The 20,483-nt window shown below is 45.4% G+C and overlaps 1 protein-coding gene across 4 annotated transcripts in view; it reads left to right on the forward strand.

Annotated features, from left to right (window-relative positions):
- Nucleotides 1-20,483, forward strand: part of JARID2 (jumonji and AT-rich interaction domain containing 2) — a 253,505-nt gene that overhangs the window by 139,579 nt on the left and 93,443 nt on the right. For 2 of the 4 annotated variants that reach the window (XM_021697158.2, XM_021697161.2), the window contains one exon: nt 10,593-10,734. In XM_021697158.2, the coding sequence (XP_021552833.1) occupies nt 10,593-10,734 (142 nt within the window). Of the gene's footprint in view, nt 1-1,505; nt 1,578-10,592; nt 10,735-20,483 lie in introns of those variants that run through there. The other 2 variants (XM_021697162.2, XM_021697160.2) reach the window with 2 other exon arrangements.

Genomic DNA, 20,483 nt, shown 5'->3' on the forward strand with positions numbered 1-20,483 from the left:
AACACCAACCTCCTGATTGTTTGTTTAAAAGCGAGGCAGGTAGATAGGACCTGGTGATTTAGGCAACAGGAGACTGCCCTCGTGAAAAGAATAATCACCAGCCCTGGGTGACTGTCAGCTAGATGCCATAAGCAAAAGTAGCATCAGCTTTGAGGGGTTTGGTGAGGTCTCAGTAACAACCTGTGTAAAGCCGAGAAGGGGCTCATTCAGTGGTTAAACAACAACTCACTAAAAGTAATAGTAAGGGGCATTCTTTTCCCAGTTTCCTTGGATGAATCTGAGGTAAACTTTAAATTTAGCATGTGGAATCTTTTGATGGCATGCCGCCATCTTCCCTCTCCTCCCCCCCCCCCGCCCCCTATTGGAAAGGCAAAAAGAGTACAGTGTGGGATGGTGTTCAGAGCATGTGTTTTTGACATCATGATTGCCAGCTGAAGTTCAGAAGCCTTGAAAGAATTGACTTTTAAAATCAAATAGCTTTATGACAAATGAGGGGGAGATGCATGCTCCAGTCATCAGGGCCAGGGAGCTGGCCAGCCTTGTTGGAGTCTCCCCCCCCCCCCCCCAGCAGCTGCCAGGCCACAGAGCCTGTTCTGTGACAGACCCTCCGGAAACAATGAGGAGAAACAGCGTCTGTGTTATTAGAGGAGATGAATTTACGTGCGTGGGGGAAGGCCGTCAGTGTGCTGGGGGCGGGGAGGGCGGCAGTGGCCCCAGCGGTCATCACAGAAGTAATAAAAGCGTCCTGGTAGCCAGGATTGGAGGGAGGGGAGGGGAGGGCTTGAGGAGGAGGAGCCTGTGGAGCGAGATTTCTGCAGTCTGTCTGGATCGCTGCCCAGCTCTCCCAGCCAAAAAAACAAATAAAAATAAATAAAAGGCAAGTGCTGAATGACACAGATTATGATATTAAAAAGGGATGCCATTGAAAATGTGCCACGGACCCCCCCACCCCCACCCCACTGCTGTGCGTGGGGGTGGAATGTGTGCATGGGGGGGGTGGGCCGGCAGACTGGGCGCAGACGTGTGCACCATTAAACTGACCGCCCCCGTCAGAGGTGTCCTGTCTCTCCTCTCCTCACCCCCCCCATGCCAGAAATTCTCCAATAAGGATTTGTCTGCATTGCAGATTGGGGGAATTGCTTTGCCTGGAGAGAGAAAAGCTAGTCGCTCTTTTCGTTCCCCCCTTTTTCCCCCTCCCCTCAATTTATCAGGAGGGGGGAAAACGCGCCGCAGACCCCTCCTCTTCGGGGTTGGGTTCCCTCCCCTGCACATAAATAACCTTCCCTCCCGGGCGCCTCCCCTCCCCCTCCCGGGCCCAGGGCTCGCGGCCGTCCTTGCCGCGCGGAATGTGCACCACCGCCTGCTTATTACGTACAGGGGAGGATTGTTGACAAGTGCTCTGGAGCCTGCCTCGCCGCGCTCGCCCTCCCTCCTCCCTCCTCCCTCCCTCCTCCCTCCCTCCCTCTGTCCTCCTTCCTCTCTGTCTCTCTGCAATGATCCGGCTCTGAGGATGGCTGCTCCACGGGTCTGTCAGGTGCAGTTTTTGGTGGCTTATCTTGAGGAACCTGGGATAGAAGGTCTGTTCCTATAAATAAAATAAAAACCAAATAGCTCTAGGTTTGTTTCAGGCTGCTGTGGCTTTTGTTGGAGAAATAGGCCTTTTGTGGTTTTTCCCCTGCTGGGGTCCTGATTAAATCCATTACGGATGGCAAGGTGCTGGATAGATCTGTCTGTCTGTGTGTATATATGAGTATGTGAAAAGTGTTGCGATTGCTTAATATTAATATTCTTTTAGCTTTGATATCCTCCCTGGGGGTAGTTGGTGGCTCCTGCAAAGACACTGTGGAAATTTACAAGAGAGAATTAATGTCGTTCTTAAAGCATTCAGCTCTGTTGACCATTTTGGCCAAATCTGCGGTTTTAGCCAGGCTTGTATGAATTTAGACGTTTCTCTGGGGACCGAACGCCATCCAGCTATGGCTGGTCCCTTTATTTTATTGCCAGTTTATGCAATCATTTCCCAGCATTTAAAAATAGATGTTTGATTAAAGTTAATTAGTTTGTCCTCACCACGGCTTTGGTTTCCTTTATCAACAGCATGCATGGTTTCCTTTCCCTCAATACTTTGTATCTCTTGTCTTCCTTCCTCGATAGATGGAGGAAACTGAGGCACGGACGTGGATACTGGGTGATTCTAGGTCAGCCCTAAAGCTTGAAACTCCGAGCGCTCTCGATTTTTTTTTCCCCCTCCCACCTCTCGTGCATGAATCTGGGTTTGCATTACTAGATGTAAACACAAATGAATTTTAGGAGCCATCAGTTTTAGGTGCCTCTGATTTTTGCAGATTCTGTGGCCATGTTCCTGGAGTTCTGCTTTTTGTGTTGCTTACCTTAGATTTCAGTATGAGAAAGAATGTTGCTCTGGGAGGTAGTAGGCCTCTCTAAACTTGCTTGCTGTCAGCAGCTTTAAAAATTTCCTTATTATTATTATTTTTGCTTCAGATAGCCCACTTAATCCTTCCTTAATCTGTTCATCTGAAAAGTGGGTGTGCAGTCTGATTTGTGAGTGAGGTAATGAGGGCCCTCAGAAACTTCCATCCCTCCTAGTCAATGCTACAAGCACAAGGGAATTGAGAACTTTGGTGGGGTCCATTTGTATTAGGGGGTAAAAGCAGCTAGAGAGGTTTTAGGGTTAAGGGTGTGGCTCTTCTCCGCAAATTGTGATGTTAGTCAGAACACAGTATTTGGAGTGGTGCCTGTTTATCAGCACAGACTAGTACACAGACTAGTAACTTGATGGGGTTTGTTGATCTGAGTTGAAGCCAGGTTTACCTAACTTTGTAGAGACTTGCTAATATTTGAGAGCCTGTGTCTTTTGGTAACTCATCTGTGGGGTAAATGTAAGTGATGATATTAAGCTTTGAAGATAAATACACATGCATATGGCAATTACTTGAAGGTTGACTGTCCCTAGCTTTCTGAGAATATGCTGCATAGGTATATGGAAATCTCCCTTTGAGAAGTGCAGATTGCGTGATTTGGAAAAAAGAATCTGATTTTGGCACGTCCGATTATCTGAACGTAAAACTTTGGATGTGTTGGTCTCCTTGATCTATCTAAAAGAATTTCTCTAGAAATGACCGGTGTTTACCTCTACAGTGTGTGACTCCAAGTTCACGCTTTGCAGTGATACCATTGTTCTGCAGCTCGGTCTCTACACCGGCCTAAATCCGGCATCTGTCTTTAATCCCTTTTCTTCTGAATGTGGAAGGCGGTTTTTGACCTCTGGGGCGTTTGGGACTGGGCCGTTTGCACAGTGGAACCTTTTCCCTTAGCTGATAGAAGCTTGAGTTGCATGTTCTGGGGGAGTCCAGGGATTCATGCTTTGGATGGATGGTTATAACTAGATGGCCTGGTGGGCATGCTTTTGACTGGTTTGCCAGCGTAAAATCAATAAGGTATTGGGATGGGGTTTGGACCCGGAGGAATTCAGGCCTGGGATGGAGGAGTAATTGATGCTTGCATGCAAAAGTAGAGAGAGCTTCTCCTTGTGGAACAGTGTGGATGTTTCTGTTTCAGTGATTATTATTATTATTTATTCAAGCTATTCTACGTGTTGTGATGTTGCCAGCCATGGCTGGTCCAGAAACTAGAGATCCTGGATCTTTCCCACTGAGTGATTTTTTTTGGGGGGGGGGGGGTACCAAATGAAGTCCAACTGTGGCTCTTCAGTGGTGGTTGTTGGAGCCTCCTCTCCATGAGGAGTGTTTTCTTTCTTCTTGTGACTACTGGTCAGGATGTGGGAAGGAGAGGTCTTTTGTCTTTGGGTGGTGCTCACTCATTTGGGGTTTAGACCGCTAGAACAGGGCCCATTTTAGTGTTCGCAGCAATGTGGTCGCCCTTCCTGTGTGTAAATGTCTGCTGGCTCACTTCTTTGTGCCTCAAGGTGAGGAAATCCCTTCTGGGCTCAAGGGTCCTGTCTTTCTTCCCGCTCATCTGTCTCAAAGGTAGCCATGTGCTTGATTTTGAAACAAGAAAAAAAAAGGATAGAATCCGACATTGGCTTTGCTTACCCAGTGGCCCAACTTTTCCATGTTAATTAATTAGTTCTCTGTCAGTTTTTTTTAGGGAACACCTTTTTTATCAAAAACTTGAGCTTCAGATTGCCCAAGAAGGTTTCATGGGGAAAGAATGAATGGTGGTGAGAAAGGGTTCCTGGGGCATTATCTGTTTACTTTTTGGGTGTTAAACTAACAAAAGCCCCTGTCGTCTCTTTATCTTGGGGGCTCTTCTCAGGGGTCATTGGGGCATTTTTGGATTCCATATTCTCGGTTGGAATGGAAAATCTCCATAGCTGATTGAGAGTAGACAAAGGGGAGCCCTGTCTGCTCAGGGGCCCTTCTCCTAAGGGAAGGGATCATTATTTTCCGTCAGCTGAGGTATTCAACCCACTTTCATTTGTGCTCTGTTGACCATGAGTGTGGCCGTGACATCATGCCTCGAGTCTGTCATTTGTTCTCCTCCACCTCAGCGTTTTGATGTGGGGAGCCTGGGCTTAGCTTCGCAGACCTCTCTGCCATGCTCATCCCCTTCCCTGGAACCTGGGGATCCATCCAAAAGCTTGGCTGCTGACCCAAGTGTGTACAGTTGGGTTCGGACTCTGTATTCGTGTATTCGTGTTGAACCTGCGAGGCTGGCCAGAGCCCCATTTCTCCCTGGTATCCCAAAGCAAAGCAAAACAAAACAAAAAACCCCAGAAGACAATCCACAGATTTTTCTTTAAAAATTTGAGTGAAAAATACTTTATTTTTCACAAGCAATGGCAGCAGACTATGCATTCTGAATATGAGAGAGGGTCCTACCTCAACCCAAGGGGCTGTTGTGGTAATTTTTCTCTCAACTCCAAAGTGCGGCAGCCATCCCCATCCCCCAACACGCACGCACGCGCGCGCGCGCACACACACACACACACACACTGCAGCTGAAAATGAAAGCTCTCTTTGGATGCTTGACTGTTTAATATGTAATGTGATACCTTGTTCCACAGTGATGGGGTGACGGGCACTGGCTGTGTAATACAGAATTACCTTTTGTGCATTTCTTCTACAACAAAGCCAAAAATACATGGACTCTCCCTAATATGCTAATACGTTTGGTGTGCTCCAAATGTTTTGGAAGCTTCAAAGGTCTCCTCATTTTTTCCCCTTCTCTTTAACCCTTCTTTAGGCTCTGCTTTTAGTGAAGCAGAGGCGTTCGATTTTTTTTTTTTTCCTTTGGTTTTGTATTCTGTCATGTACGTGTAGCCAATGGGAGGGCTGGTGAAACTTCTTTGTGTCTAAAACATGGAATTATAAGGGCTGCACATTCTCTGTGTGTGTGTGTGTGTGTCCCTGTGCGTGCATGTGTCCGTCTGTCCCAGGGTTAGCAAGGATTCCCTTCAATCTCTCTACCTCGGTGTTCTGAAATCTGTACCTCTCATCAGGTGCTTAAGCTGGACTTCTGGAGTGAGCGGGAACCTTGGCCTCATTTGTATTCCCTGCCCCCCCCCCCCCCCCCGCCCCCACGTGAAGGCAAGAGGGAGATCATGCTCCTCCATCTCCAGTCTTCCAAGGACAAGAATTCTTTTTACCCACAGCTACTGCTGCTGCTTAGCCAAGAAGCCAGTTTTGGTGTGTTGCCTTGAATGGAAAGCCTTTTCATTTCTTGCTCAGTTTTGGGAGATGGGCTGAAAGGCCCCGGAACGTGATGGCCCTGTTCTGTTGTACTGACTGGATTCTTTGGGGGCTCTCAGCCTGTGAGGACGGGCCCCGCCACGCATGCTGGCCGAGCGGTTTCGGGCCCGGGCCACGCCGCCCCTGTGGGCCGCCAGTGGCTAGCCACGGTTGCAGGCGGTCCCCAAGCTGCCTTCCCCCGCAGCGGTTTGGAATTTTCAGCTCATATTTATTGCTTTTGTGGAAGACAATAGACGTGGTTTAATTTAAGTTCAACCTCCTGAATATTAATAGAGGGGAACAAATGCTCATGTGGGGAGAACAGGATCTTTGGGCCATTCAATTTTCTCCATTTAACCTCCTCTCCCAAGGAAGGGTTGTGGTGATCGGGGGAGGGTTTTGGGAAAATAAAATGAGCTCGTGTGTTAGAAGGAGGGGACGCTGTACTGTTATTTCTCATCGACTAAAAATAATAATTCAAAAAATTGATGGCAGGGCTTTGTTAGGGAGAAGAAAAGGCAACACACAGTAGCTTTTCTAATGTTCTGATAATGGCTGTTCTGCCCTGTGGCATCCTACTCCATCTTGCTGACCTGGCTCTTCTGGATCAGGCAGGCAGTATGATTTGGATTAAAATCTTCAAAATGAAATGGGGTAGCTCGTACATGGGAGGTGTGAGAGTGGGCTGGGGGAGCTGGGTGGAGTGGGCACGTCTCTGCCCAACCCTGTAGACTACCTCACTAAAAATGAATGTAAATGTTCTCTGTACAGGATGGGGGTACCCCAAATGAAAAAGCAGATTGCATGCAGAACCAATGGGTCTTGCCCCTTATAAAGGCAGTGAAAAGCTCAGCTCCTTCAGTTTGCATTGACAGGCAATCAGTTCCCTCTGTATGGGCCCCAATTTTCCTAATCTGGAAAGCGAATCAGACTTACCTCTTCGAGTTCAGGTAATCGTCCTTGCTAATCCTCGGAACGGAGGAAACTTTGGAGTTCTCGGAAGATATTAGTCTGGTGAGGGCTTGGGACAATGACTGCTAGCTACTTTCAGTCATTTTCATGTAGCTCAGCCACGCCTTACTGTGGCTTAATAGAGCATCCTGCTCACTTCTGTCTCACCAGTGAGCTTCAAAGAGCTCATGCACAGTCAATTCAGGTTCCCTGTTTCCTTGTAAAATTTCACGATCCAGTTTCCCTGAATTTGCACTTTGGACAGTCGACTTCTGGAGGGGAGATACCTCCTATGCCTTTTTACATTGATGCATACATATGAATGCTTATTCATATCATACATAGATAGGAATGCTTCCCGGGCACCCTCCCCCCAGTGTGTTACTTTTTTTCCTCTGAATTTGTCATTGGCTGACTCCTTAGAGCTTTGTGACTAAGTTGTGTAAGTAATCTTCTTTGCCTTCACAAAATCCCCGATAAAAGGTAGAAGAATGCCCCAACAGAACTCTGGGGTTGGATGCCTTACTTTCATTTGGGTCGTCATAGATTGCACAATCAGAATTGGTTTCCTTACCTGATTCACACTTGCCCCAAGCATTCTAGTGTCTTAGAGCCCTGGGTCTCCTGCCGGCTTGAACCTGGTTTTGCCCTACAGTCGTGGTTCTCAAAATGTGGTTCCCCAGTAGCCAAGGCCACATCAGCATCACGTGCGAACTTGTTAGAATAGGACAAATGGGGTGATGAGGTCTGGGGGACTGTGTTTGGACAGGTGATTCTGATTCATGCTCAAGTTTGAGAATCCCCGCTCTATAATCTGCGGAGATTATTCTTGTCAGGAGGGCAGGAGTGTAGCTTGTCACTGAATGGTTTCACTCTTTTCTGCTTGCTTGCTCGCTCACTCACCAGCTGCTTACTCATGCAGCAAATACGGAAGATCTTGTTATGTACTGAAGGGCACAGCAGTGTTTCTTCTGCCCCGGCTTCACCTAACAGCACATGGTCCTTGCTTGTTTCCTCCTTGATCCAAACACAGCTTCAAAACAACCCCCTCCTCCTTCACTACCACCATCCCCCCGTTTTTGGTTTTGGTTTTTTAGGTTTATTGCAAATTCCAACTTTGCGATTAAGTGTTCTGGCTTCACTGATTCACATTCACTGTGTGCCATTGTCCCGTTCCCCCCTCCTCCCCCCCCGCCCCCAATCACTTCTTCCTTGCCCTCCAAGTGCAAGGTTTCTTCTTTGCACATTCTAACTGATCCACCCATGTGTGCTTGTCGATCTACCTCCTCACTGGAATTTAGGTTTTGTTTGATTATGCCTGTATCCCCAGGGCCCTGGCATATGGTAGGTGTTAAGAAAATGAGCAGATGATAAAAACTTAAAGCAAGCAAGCAAGCAAGCATGGATGAACTCCCATTCTTTCCCTCCTCTCTTACTTTATTCTCCTTTTTGTACTTATGGACTATTAGAAAATGTGAACTCAACCAAGAGTAAGCTTATACTTAAGATGCCTCTCTTTCTCTCGCTCATTAATTTTACATGTGGTTCTGTAATCAGTTTTTATTTTGAACTGCCCATCCTTTTCAAGTGTGGCCATTCACTCATCTCCTCTTTACATGTATGACTTCTCTCCTGGCCCAGTTTCTTCGTCTCTTGAGTATCTCCTGTATCCATCCTACTATTTTCCGTAGGCTTTCTCCTCACCCTGTGACCTTACTTAAAGTGCTGTATGTCATTTTATGTAGTTAATACCTATGAATTATGTAGGTTTAGTTGTCTAGAGCTTCATTAAAAAATCTCAAGGCAGGGAAGATTAATTTTCATATAATTGACTCAACCTCAAACATACATCCAAAATGTTTCAAAAATTAATCAATATAAAATTATCGAATGTTCAGTTTTCAGTTGATTAAAAATAAAAACAATTCATTTCCTTCTCTGCACTAGCTGTATTTCAGATGCTCGGATGTGATTGGGGCATCTGGGTGGCTCAGGCGCTTAATCTTCCGACTCTTGGTTTGGGGTCAGGTCACGATCTTGGGATCGAGATCGAGCCCTGCATTGGACTCTGCTTTGGGTGTGGAGCTTGCTTAAGATCCTCTCTCTCCCTCTGGCCCATCCCCCCACGTCAAAAAAAGGAAACACATTAAAAAAAAGAGCTGCATGTGACTAGTGACCACAGTAGTGGGTAGCCTAGACCATACCTCTATCCTTAAACTGTGACTTCCATACAATTCATGTCTCCTTTTGACCTCACGGTGTAAATTGCCCATGTTTTCTCTTTCTTGGGGAAGTTGTGTATGATTTCACTTCTGTTTTGCAGTCCTGGCTCCCAAAAGCTACATGTCTAAGTGATAGCCATGGGCTTTATTTATTTCATTCTAATAGATTTCCAGTGTTCTGGTATTACTCATCCTCGGAAAGGATGTGCAGACACACAAGCAGGGAAGCACGTGCACAAACAGGTCTAGTCCCAGGGTTTGGTTTCCTTATACCACGTTCTTACAGATGACTTTACCAAATATATAGAATCCTCTTTCCTATATAGTGTTTAGTGCGATAGTCGGAACCACTCTTAAGTGTCTGAACCAAAAAGGGATTTATTTATTTATTTATTTTAAGATTTTATTTATTTATTTGACAGAGAGAGACACAGCGAGAGAGGGAACACAAGCAGGGGGAGTGGGAGAGGGAGAAGCAGGCTTCCCGCTGAGCAGGGAGCCCGATGTGGGGCTTGATCCCAGGACCCCGGGGTCATGACCCGAGCCGAAGGCAGACGCTTAAAGTCTGAGCCACCCAGGCGCCGCAAAAAGGCATTTAATACAGGGAATTAAGTGCTTACAAAGTTGGGGGAAATGTTGGAAGGTTAGAAATCAAGGGTCCACACTCTACTTTTGGCTCCCTGCTTAAAAGCCAAGTGCCATGGCTGTGAAAACGTAGATCCTGTGTAGGCATTCCTGCGGATTCCCAGCTTCTGATGCCCATGAGGCTGCTGATGGGACTGAAATTGGGGGCCAGTCACTGCAGACACTTGTGTTGGGGTGAGCTTCCCATCAGTAGGACTTAAATTATGTCCAGAACCCTAGATGCAAGAACGTCTCAGTGCTAGAAGACCGGCCAGGCTTTTATTCTGCCATCACCCATTAGTGGGTCCTCAGTGCTTATTAAAATACTTCCAGTATCCCTTGGCACAGACCTTTCTCCAGTTCGCTTGCTTAACAGGACATCCCGGGGCCCCAAGATTCCGTGTTCTGCATGGTGTCATACCTGCAGTCCTAGAGAGGCCTTCTCCTTTGAGACCATCAAAGGCAAACGTGAGTGTCTAATATAATGGATCACTATGAAGAGGAGGTGTAGTAGAATTTCTAGTTAATAACTTAAGCTGTGGCTCCAAAATAATGATGCTTTTTCTTGTCTGGTTCCTGAAGGCAGTTCCAAAAAGGATTGCAGTATTTTTTTTTTTTAAGATTTATTTTAAAGTCCTCTCTCCACCTCACTTGGGGTTCGAACCCACAACCCCGAGAACAGGAGTCGCACATCCCACGGACTGAGCCAGCCAGGCGTCCCCGGATTTCAGTATTTCTAGCGTACATCTGTTAGCCTTTGAAGGTTAACTAGTTCGAATTGGCAATACACGAGGTACCTTTCTTCCTAGCCCAAGCCCTGAAAGATGCTTATATATTTGAATAAGAACCCTGCAGAATCTATTATGGTTACAAAATCCTGCCTGCATTTCTTACTGTTGAAATGATTTCCTGGGCCTCACGTAGGATGAGGTGTCCCACTCAAAAGGGGGAGATACGTACCTTCTAATCTTCTTTCCAAATTCTGGTCTGGCCTCATCGGCCATGGTGTAGGGGTAACTGTGGGTAAAGTGCTACTTCCTGATGTCATGTGTTTTAAGTCTTTGTCCCCTTTTCTCACCTGTAGGGCTCCTTGGTAATGGCCAGTCTAAGGGATTAGGACCAGCGTCAGAACAGTCAGAGAATGAGAAGGACGATGCATCCCAAGTGTCCTCTACTAGCAACGATGTTAGTTCTTCAGATTTTGAAGAAGGGCCGTCGAGGAAAAGGTTAGTACCCAAGGCTGAAAACGCTGGAGCCTTAAACCAGGGACACCAGCGTTTCCCACAGGGGAGCCAACTCGGGCCCACCCACCCAGTCTCCTGGTTTTCATAGAGGAGCCAGGGTTCTGGATGTTCTCTATCCCAGGTCCCGGTTTCTAAAAGTTGTCCGCTAATTGTCCTCAGAAATGAACACACCAGAAAATGCGGTGGGCCAAACAGAGCCCGTTCCTCCCCTGAGCATTTGCCACAGGGTTGCCAACTTGTAATTCCTGTCTTCTCTGATCATTGTAAGTGACTCTCCTCAATTTCTGGAGTCCATTCGATGGTATTTTGCCATGTCTGAAGAGAGCTGTTCCTAAAAATGTTGAAGAATTAAATGCAGTGTTTCTGAACAACGTTCCTCCTCAGGAAAACAGAACCCCGGGCTGTGGTGGAGGAATCGTTCATAAAACTTTTAATTTACCATTTTTTTTTTTTTTAAATGACTTTCCTAAATAAGCTTGAGAGTTTGATAGGGAAGTTGGCTATGGGAATTTGATAAGTTTGTGGTTTCACGGTCAAACGGTGGCAGTGACCTTGTATAATGCTGCTTGTAATGGGGTGTTTAAAAAACCCCTTGCCGGTCATCTGCCTGATTTCATACCTCATGTGTTGTGCTCCCACCTCCGAAATTATATTCCATTTCTGGTTTTTGGTTTGTTTTTTTTTTTTTCTTCCTTCCGTTCTCATACTCGAGGTTTTCCTGGATGACTAGATTGATGACTTTTTCTTAGAACCTGGTAGTTCGAGAGGTTGGGGAAAAGAAAAAAAAAAAATTGTACTCTTTCTCCAGAATTCTCGTTACCTTTTGGAAATTGTCTAGATGCGTGTATCTAATGAAGTCCTGAGTATAGTGGAAATCATGCATTAGGTATTTTAAGATCCTTAAAAGAACTGTATTTCGGTCTGAAATTGGAGATAATAGTTCAGTCTTAGTTTATTATCCTCCATCATGCTGTGTCTTCGTTTAGAAAACCCAGAATACAGTTTTCTCCTAATTCTCAGCACTGTATCTCAGAAGAGGTCTCAGATTTGTTGTTAGTCAGCAAGCATATGGATGAAGAATCTCTGCCAATGTCCTGGGCCTTGTAGGTTCCTCTCTTTTAAAGACCCTTGGGTGAGTGTCCCAGTGACAAGTCTGTCCTGTTTCAGATACTCACCACAAACATTTCGCTTGGCCGCGGTTTGAGAAATGCGTCCTCACAAGAGAGGGAGGTCAAGGAGGTGTGTTAGAAATCCCATCAGCAGATAGGTTGGAACCTTTAATGATGTTGTCCATGCTCCCAAGCATGGTGGGTGGTCATGCCTCCAGCATCATCTTTCATCTCCATTTGGGGAGCAAAATTCTGAGTGTGGTTGGACATGTCAGCACCTGGTCTTGAGCTGCATGGCCGTCAATTCTCCCCACCCCCAAAGATCCTGCAAGCATGGGGTGTGATGACCAACATCTCTAAGGCTTCATTCTCTTGGGGTGTGGGGGGGCGTTGCTGGCCCTTTGTCCTCGACTCCTAGTGCCTTTCTTAGTTGACAGTGCTGCTGGCTTTCTCTGTGCATGCCGCCGTGTTGGTGTGTGGCATTTGCGTGCACATCGGTCATTTAACTTTGGTCACCAGGACAGTGGACAAGAGAAATGTTGTTCAGGATGAATCCAGAGAAACGTAACCATTTCTAATCTGCTTTAATTAGTGTGCCAAGTACCTTGTTTTACTGAATTAAGGATTCATAGCAGCAATTTTCTTTGGTTATAGTCACACTCTACTGGGGAAATCTATCAGGGACATATAATGTAGGTTACGGTTTGACAGGTTGGGCTGGATTGAGGGCTGGTCTGAGGTGGCCTGCATGTTCCAGGCTTTGTAGTTTACAAGTAGGTAGGGAAGTTAGGGCTAAGATTTCTTGCAATGTTGTAGGGTACGTAGCAAATACAAAATAATAGCTTTTTTTTTTTTTTTTTTTTTACTTTTTTTTAGAGAGGGAGGGAGACAATCTTAAGCAGACTCTGTGCTGAGTGCAGGGCCCGATAGGGCTTGATGTCACGACCCTATGATCATGACCTGAGCCGAAATCAAGAGTTGGACACTTAACTGACTGAGCCACTCAGGTGCCCCCAAAATAGTAACTTTTAATACTTTCTGGCTCTTAAAGAGCTCATTTGTTTTGATCCTTCATTGGTATTTAGTATAAATTATTTGGTAGAACCCTGCCTTCTAATGCACGTTGTTAGAACCGAAATCTGAATTCCTGGGGCTTTGTCAGTGCCTTGCCAGACTGAGTGGTCAGCCTTCCTTCATCTTATGTGTATTAGACCTTTTCCAATAAGCTGGTGGGGTGTCCTGTCCCTGCTGATGACAGTGTCAAACCCAGAGTAACTACCTAAAGTGGAGTGGTTATTTCAAATGTCACTTAGAACATTGTTGACGAGATGCTACTTTTAACCTTGTGCCTACAATTCCCTGAGCCTGGTGTATATACCCCCGAGAGGAACGTATCTTGTGATTGACCCCTTGCGTTCTTGGTAGGCATTTAGACTGTGTGGGACACAACCCTGAATCCTCAGATTCCAGGGCCATGATTTATGTCTTTGCTCTGTACCAAGCATTCTATATTCTTTAGGAATTCCTAGCCATTCTTGTACAGTTCATTGCTGTTCCTAAATATATGGTTTTTAGGATCACCAGTTAAATATGCCTTTTCTCTTGGGAGTGGAGGGAAGAGGGTAAATTTGTATTTGACTTTTGTAAGAAAAATTAAAATACGAGGTGTGGACTCTGCAAGTCTCAGACCTTTGCCTTGAGTTTCCAACCTGGAAATCAAAGCGATTCCATTTTCTGATGATGCCGGTCATGTGTTTTATAATTCTTTGGTCCAAACGTCTTGTGTGTTTGCGAAGTGTTATTTTTCTAGGGGAAACGCCCCCTGAGCTGTGTTTGGCCCTGCGTACTTGCTGCCATTGGTCATACTTAATGTCGGGGATTTTTTCTTGGCATGCAGAAAGCAGTAGAATCCAGAGTTCTGGAGCATTTATTTTTCTTTATTGAGGCAAAAATGAAAGTTACCTTTTTACCTAGCCATTAAAAGGACATCTTCTGAAATCTTTGTCCGCTCTTTGTGAAAGGGAAAGCCACTCTCTCTTCAGGCTCTTTGCCTGTTTGGTGGAGGTCTGGAGGACTCTGTGATGGTGGGAGTGCCTAGGTCTTGATTTCCTTTTCTTTTGATCATTGGGGTAAATGATATTAAAAAACATCTACATTAGTGAATGTTACTGTGTGAATGGAAACGTTAGAGATTTTGAGCCTGTAATCCGCTCCTTTTGAATTTGATGCTGGCCATGCCTAGCTCCTTACCCTCATCATCCTGTACACTGACATGGCCCATCCTGTTACACTTGGCTCTTCTAAAACTCATGTTTCCTGCAAGAAATACTGAAGTATTTTCAGAAACCAGAATGGACAGATTCTGTCAGTCAGGTGTGGATAGACTGAGAAAGTCCAGAATGATGGTTATGGGCATATGGATTACTTGTTTGGCTGGTGGCAAGAAGAGGGTGGCGTACAAGGAAGTTGGTGTGAGAGTGTAGTACTTTGATTGATTGATTTTATTATTTAGAGCAAGTGTGAGTGAGCAGGAGGGGAGGAGCAGAGGGAGAAGGAGAAAGAGAATTGTAAGCAGGCTTCATGCCCAGTGCAGAGCCCATAGCAGGGCTCCATCTCACGACCCTGAGGTCATGACCTGAGCCAAGATCAAAGAGGCAGGCACTTAACCGACTGAGCCACCCAGCCCCCCCCCCCCCCATACTTTCAAATGCAGGTAAATGGAAGATCCAAAATGCATGGTTTGAAAGGGGTCACTTGACTGCTCAGATATATAGCCAAATTAACTATGTGTACTTATTTTACTTTATCTTTGGGTGGAGGGAATAAGCAGGAAAAATACAATGACTGGTGGTTTTTAGGGATGTGTCAATATGGTTAACTGTATGGGCTGGAGCTAGACAGTGTGGCATCTTATTGTGGCTCACCATCTACCTGCCCTGTGTCCTTGGGCAGGTTCTGTAGCATCGCTGGGCCTCAGTTTCCTTATGTGTTAAAATGTCTGCAACAGCAGCAACCACCTCACGGTGGTCTTGTGGACTGAACAAGGTGATTTATGAAGAGCCCACAGGTGTATGATGAGGACTGCACATTTGATACTATTACTAACCATCCCCACCATGACACATGAACTTGCTGCGTGTGAGTATGCATATTTATTGGGGACTTCTCAAACATGTTTTAGAGGAATTTTGATTTATACAAATTGTGATTTGTATCTTCCTTCTGTGGTGACCCCGACACCACCCTCTGTGGGCAGATGGAAAAGTGGAGATGGGTGTCCGTCCTCTGAAGTACTGAGTCCCATGAAGGACCCTTGTGGCGTACAGTGTGAATCCCCCACAGAGGTTCGTGTAACCAGGTTATTTGCTTGCGTGGAGCAGTCAGGAGTGAGAATGAGGTTCAAGTTTGCGAAGATGGGCTGTCGGTGAGCGGATTCTGTCTCAACTGTGCACACATAAGTCATCATTTCACCTTGTGGGGGCGCTGTTTTGCTAGTACTTACTGCTAAAATCCCTGCCTTACTTTGAAAAAAAGGAGAGTTTAGTGAACTAGTAAAGTTCAGACTATGTACCTGCAGGGTCCTACGTTCTTCTTGTTAAATGGCTGCTATATCTTAGGCCACTGATAGAAGACTGAGTTTAAAGATCGTCCCATTCCAGTGGATTGGGTATTGAATACAGAGAATCAACTTTTTTTTTTTTTTTTAAGATTTTATTTATTTATTAGCAGAGAGAGTGAGTGAGGAGTGGCAGAGGGAGAGGGAGAAGCAGATTCCCTGTTGAGCAGTGGGACCCCCCCCCCCCCAGTATGGGGCTCCATCCCAGGACCCCGGGATCATGACCTGAGCTAAAAGCAGACGCCCAACCAGCTGGGCCACCCAGGCGCCCCTCACTGTGAACATCTTTAAGAATAGAGTTTTAAAAGTCTAAATGTTTGTTTCCCCTTGTTTGTTTTGCTTTGAATCTTGTGCATAATAGCCACAAACCGCTTTACATCGATTTCTCTTAAGTTTTGGTTTAGATTTGGACATCTCCACTGACCAGGGTGTTACAGATTGTTTTGTTGTTACAGCCTTGAAGACGATTTTACAAATTAGAGTTTAGTACTGTTCTAATTTTTTAATTCTACAGCTGTCTTCACTGAAACATAGTCTCTACAGCAAGTAAAGAAGGGGCAAAATGGCAGAATGGAGTATTATGTGGGACCCTTAATAACCACAGAAGAGAATTGTGGAATTAAATATAAAGAAATCTAGATATTCAGGTCTATCTGCTTTTTAAAATTTACCTAAATGGTTGCAATGGTTGCTGCTTTTTTCCTTCTCCTAGATCTTTCTTGCCGGGTTATTTTTCTTTGGTCAGAAAGGACTTTTTTTTTTTTTTTAAAGATTTTATTTATTTATTTGACAGAGAGACACAGCGAGAGAGGGAAGACAAGCAGGGGGAGTGAGAGAGGGAGAAGCAGGCTCCCCGCTGAGCAGGGAGCCCAATGCAGGGCTCGATCCCAGGACCCCAGGATCATGACCTGAGCCGAAGGCAGATGCTTAACGACTGAGCCACCCAGTGCCTTAGGACTTCAATACCTTCCCCCCCCCCCTTTTTTTTAAAAATACTTCTATTTATAGGTTTGCTAGGGTTGGTAGGGTTGGATGAATCTCTTGGCTTTTATATGTCTACGAAGATCTTTATTTCACCCTCATTTAAAATACATATATATTGCATGGAGCACTGGGTGTTATGCACAAACAATGAATCATGAAACACTACATCTAAAACGAATGATGTAATGTATGGTGATTAACATAACAATAAAAAATTAAAAAAAAATTAAAATACTTATATATTTACAAGAATTGTAGGACAGCATGTACCTTGTAAGAAATTTACCTTGATTTTTAAAAGGTGTTTTGCTCATTATAGAATTTTAGGGTGTTGTCTTTAAAATGCTGTTGTAGGGACGGGCATACCACTCAACTGTCCCCTGCTTTGCATTGTTTCCAACAAGAAGTCCGCTGTCACCCTTTTAACTCTAAGACGTGTCCTTTTCCTTAGTCTACTTTTTTTTAAGTTCTGTTTATTTTGGGGGTGGGGGGGAGAGGGGAAGCCTACTTCCTGCTGATCAATGAGCCTGATGTGGGGCTTGATCCCAGGACCCTGAGACCTCAGCAGAAAGCAAGAGTCGTAGGCTCAACTAACTGAGCCAGCCAGGTGCCCCTTTCCTAGTCTACTTTTTAAAGATTTTCTTTTTATCCATGGTACCATGTCCTTTGGTGTAGTTTATTTTTCTCGTGTTTGCAGTTCATTGAGCTGCTGCTTAGTTCTTTAGATCTTATCACTTTTGGAAAAATTGAAGGCAACATTTCTGCAAATTTTAGTGTGTGTGCTTCTTTTCCCCTTTAGGGATTTCAATTGCATGTATTTTTGGCTGCTTGACGTTGACCCACAGGACCTCGATGCTGTTTATTTTATCCTCCCCCTGCCCCAACCCACCCAGTTTTATTTTAGGTAGTTTCTATCTAAAATCTGCAGAGGTGTTGTCTTTTCTTAACCTCAGAGATTGCTGTTTTTATCTCTAGAAATTAGAGTTTGGTCTGTATAATCTTCAGTGCCTGTCCTGACGTGCTGGTTTTTGCTCTGCCTTTTTGAACACACGGAATACAGGTGTAATAGAGGTTTAGTACACTTGTCTGCTAATTCTTTCACCTGTGTTATTTATGGGTCAGTTTTGGATTGACTCATGTTCCTCCTCATTAGTAGCCCTATTTTCCTGCTCCTTTGCTTGCCTTAATAATTTTTTGTTGGTCATCAGGCCTTGTCCATTTTCCTGTGGGTTCTGGATATGTTTGTATTTCTCTGCCTGTTCTTGAGCATTGCTCTAAGATGTGATTAAGTTCGAAGGAAGCAGTCGGGTCCTTCTGGATCTTGGCTTTTCAGCTTTGTTCAGTAGAGCCAGAGAAGTGTTTGCTGTAGGGTTAAGTTTTCCCCAGTGCTCAGGCGAAACCTGGATGAGTACTTGCTGCCCTGTGAAGTAGGATGTTTACCATTTTGGCTCTTAGATACAGGCACCGTTCTTGGCTCTGTGCGGGGTTCGGGGGCTGTCCCTCCAGTCCTTTCTTGTACTTTTCCTTGGGTAGTTTTACCCCCTAGCGGCTGCTAGTACCCAGGGAAGATGTGGGGAGGTTCCAGAGTTTTCTGTGTGGCCCTCCCCCTTTCAGTACCCTGCCTTACAGATCCTGTTCAAAATCTTGGCCTCCCCAAACTCTAAGCTCTTTCTCCTTAATTTAGATTCCTCTAAACCCTGCCTGAATTTCCTCTCCTTGCGCTGTGGCCTGGAAATTCTCTTGGGGCTGTGAGCTGGCCAAACCTTTCTCATCTCTCATGGATCACAGTGTTTCATGGTGTGATGTCCATTGTCTTGTGTGGATTTTTGCTTTCTTTCAGGCAGGAAGTCAGTTTTGGCCCTATTACTACTCTGTTCTTTGAATGTTGAATGAGAGGGAGAAGGGTACCACCAGGAATCCTAACTAGCATGTTTGCACTTTATCTTAGCCCTGGCCCTAACCTTTCCATTTAGTTTTGTTATGCAATTCACTTTTTTTTTTTCTGTTAATGACTAAGTAAGCCCTGACACAATGTAAGAGAATCTCCAAATAAAGAAGCAATTGAGCTATAAATAGAAAAGTCCCACTGCACAAGAAAGCGGGTGACTATTAGAAATACTTCAGACTCTTTGAAGTTCCAGAACCTCTGTTTCTAAAAGAGGAAGAACTACTGCTTAGTGAATAGAACATACTGTGCTAATAAATCTTACCTTAATCCTAAGGAAACACTTGGAAGGCTTTCTTTTTAAATTTTTAAAAAATTTATTCTGTTAGAGAGTGAGCAGGTGGGGAGGGGCAGAGAGGGAGGGAGAGAGAGAATCTTAAAGCCAGTTCCATGCTCAGCATGGAGCCCGACATGGGGCTCAGTCTCATGAGCCTGAGATCCTGACCTGAAACCAAGAGTGGGAAGCTCATCTGACTGAGCCACCCAGGCACCCCACACCTTGAGGGTTTCATTATTTCCGCTGTATAGCGGAGTCAACAAATACTGAAAATACTTGACACGTTGTTTATAAGTAGCAGAGTCAGGATTTGAATCCAAGTCTTCGTATCTGTAATGCCCGGACTTCTCCATGACACCATGTCCCCTACCCTTGGGGGCATAAACTGTAGCTCTGGTTCTTTTTTTTCCCCTAAGATTTTATTTATTTATTCATGTGAGAGACAGAGAGGGGGGGAGAGGGAGGGGCAACAACAGAGGGAGAGGCAGGCTCCCCAAGGAGCCCGGAGCCCGATGCGGGACTCGATCCCAGGACCCTGGGATAATGACCTGAGCCGAAGGCAGACGCTTAACCATCTGAGCCACCCAGGTGCCCTGTAGCTCTGATTCTTTCAGGTACCTCCAGGACAGACAAATTCCAGAAGGACGCTCCCTTTGGGCCTGCAGCACCTGGCTTGGTGAACCCAACTGCCTCACTTGCCCTCCTCAGCTGAGCCCCTTTGTGCAATGCACTCTCCTTGGGGCCCCTCAGATCATAGAACCCTAGAATATGTTCTTTTCTTGGCCAAGTGTTTGCATTCCTTCTTTAATAAAATAAATGAAAGTTTTTTTCCAGCATTGTAAACCAAGCAGTAAATAGAAAGGGGGGGGGGGGGGAAGCTTTAGCTTATCTTGAGTAAAACACATTTTGCTTTGGAAATCCTCTCTGGAATCCTCCAGTATTAGAGGTTAGAGGTCATGCACAGGGGCACCGGGGAGAAGTCCATCCTGGATAGGAGAACCTTTAGGACCTAGTTGACTCTTCCTTTCAGGTGGCTGTTCCGATCAGATCTGTGATGACTTTTTGGCTTGTGCCTGTATTCTTCTGGGAGAATAGTACTTTTTTATGTGACTTTTCAGTGGTTTGGCTGGAGTAGGTGGGCTCCAAGGGGGCAAGAGTCGGAACACTGGCTCACCTCATGGTGTTTACTTATGGATGAACTTCCCCCTTGTTATAGTTCACGTTTGGAAGGGGGGGTTTGCATCTGTCCACTCTTAATACCTTAACCTCGATTTTAAGATTTTCCCAGGAAAAAAAAAAAGATTTTCCCAGATAAAAGGGTCACCAAGGCGAAGCCGAGGGTCAGATGTCTTACGTTGAGTAGCATAGAGCTAGGAGACCATTTCTGATGGTGCCTGGGAGTCTCACTGGCTGAAGCACACACACATTCTGTTGACTGCAGGATAGCACATTCCAGTCACCCACGTTCTTGTGGTTCGGTTCTTTCCCTGCAGCCAAATCCCTGGGCTTCTGTTCAGATCTCTCCGATAACTCTTGTGAGTTCTGTCACCTGCTCACTGAAACGCAAGGTGCTGGTTGTCTCTATTAAAGAGAACCCCCCCCCCCCCGTGTTCTTCCCCCGCCCCCACCCTCCGTGGTGAGATGGAGCCTGGCTGCAGGCTCCATCTGCAGAACAAAGGAAGCTGCTGTAATAAACATAACGTCTGACTGGTTTTGGGCATGAAAGTATTTATGGGAGTTTTATGGGGTTCCCCATTCCCCCTTCCTATCCTAGAATGTTCACGACTTGTCAAATTATTA

The sequence above is a fragment of the Neomonachus schauinslandi genome, chromosome 8 (genome assembly GCF_002201575.2).
Source record: "Neomonachus schauinslandi chromosome 8, ASM220157v2, whole genome shotgun sequence".
Classification (NCBI taxonomy): Eukaryota; Metazoa; Chordata; class Mammalia; order Carnivora; family Phocidae; genus Neomonachus; species Neomonachus schauinslandi.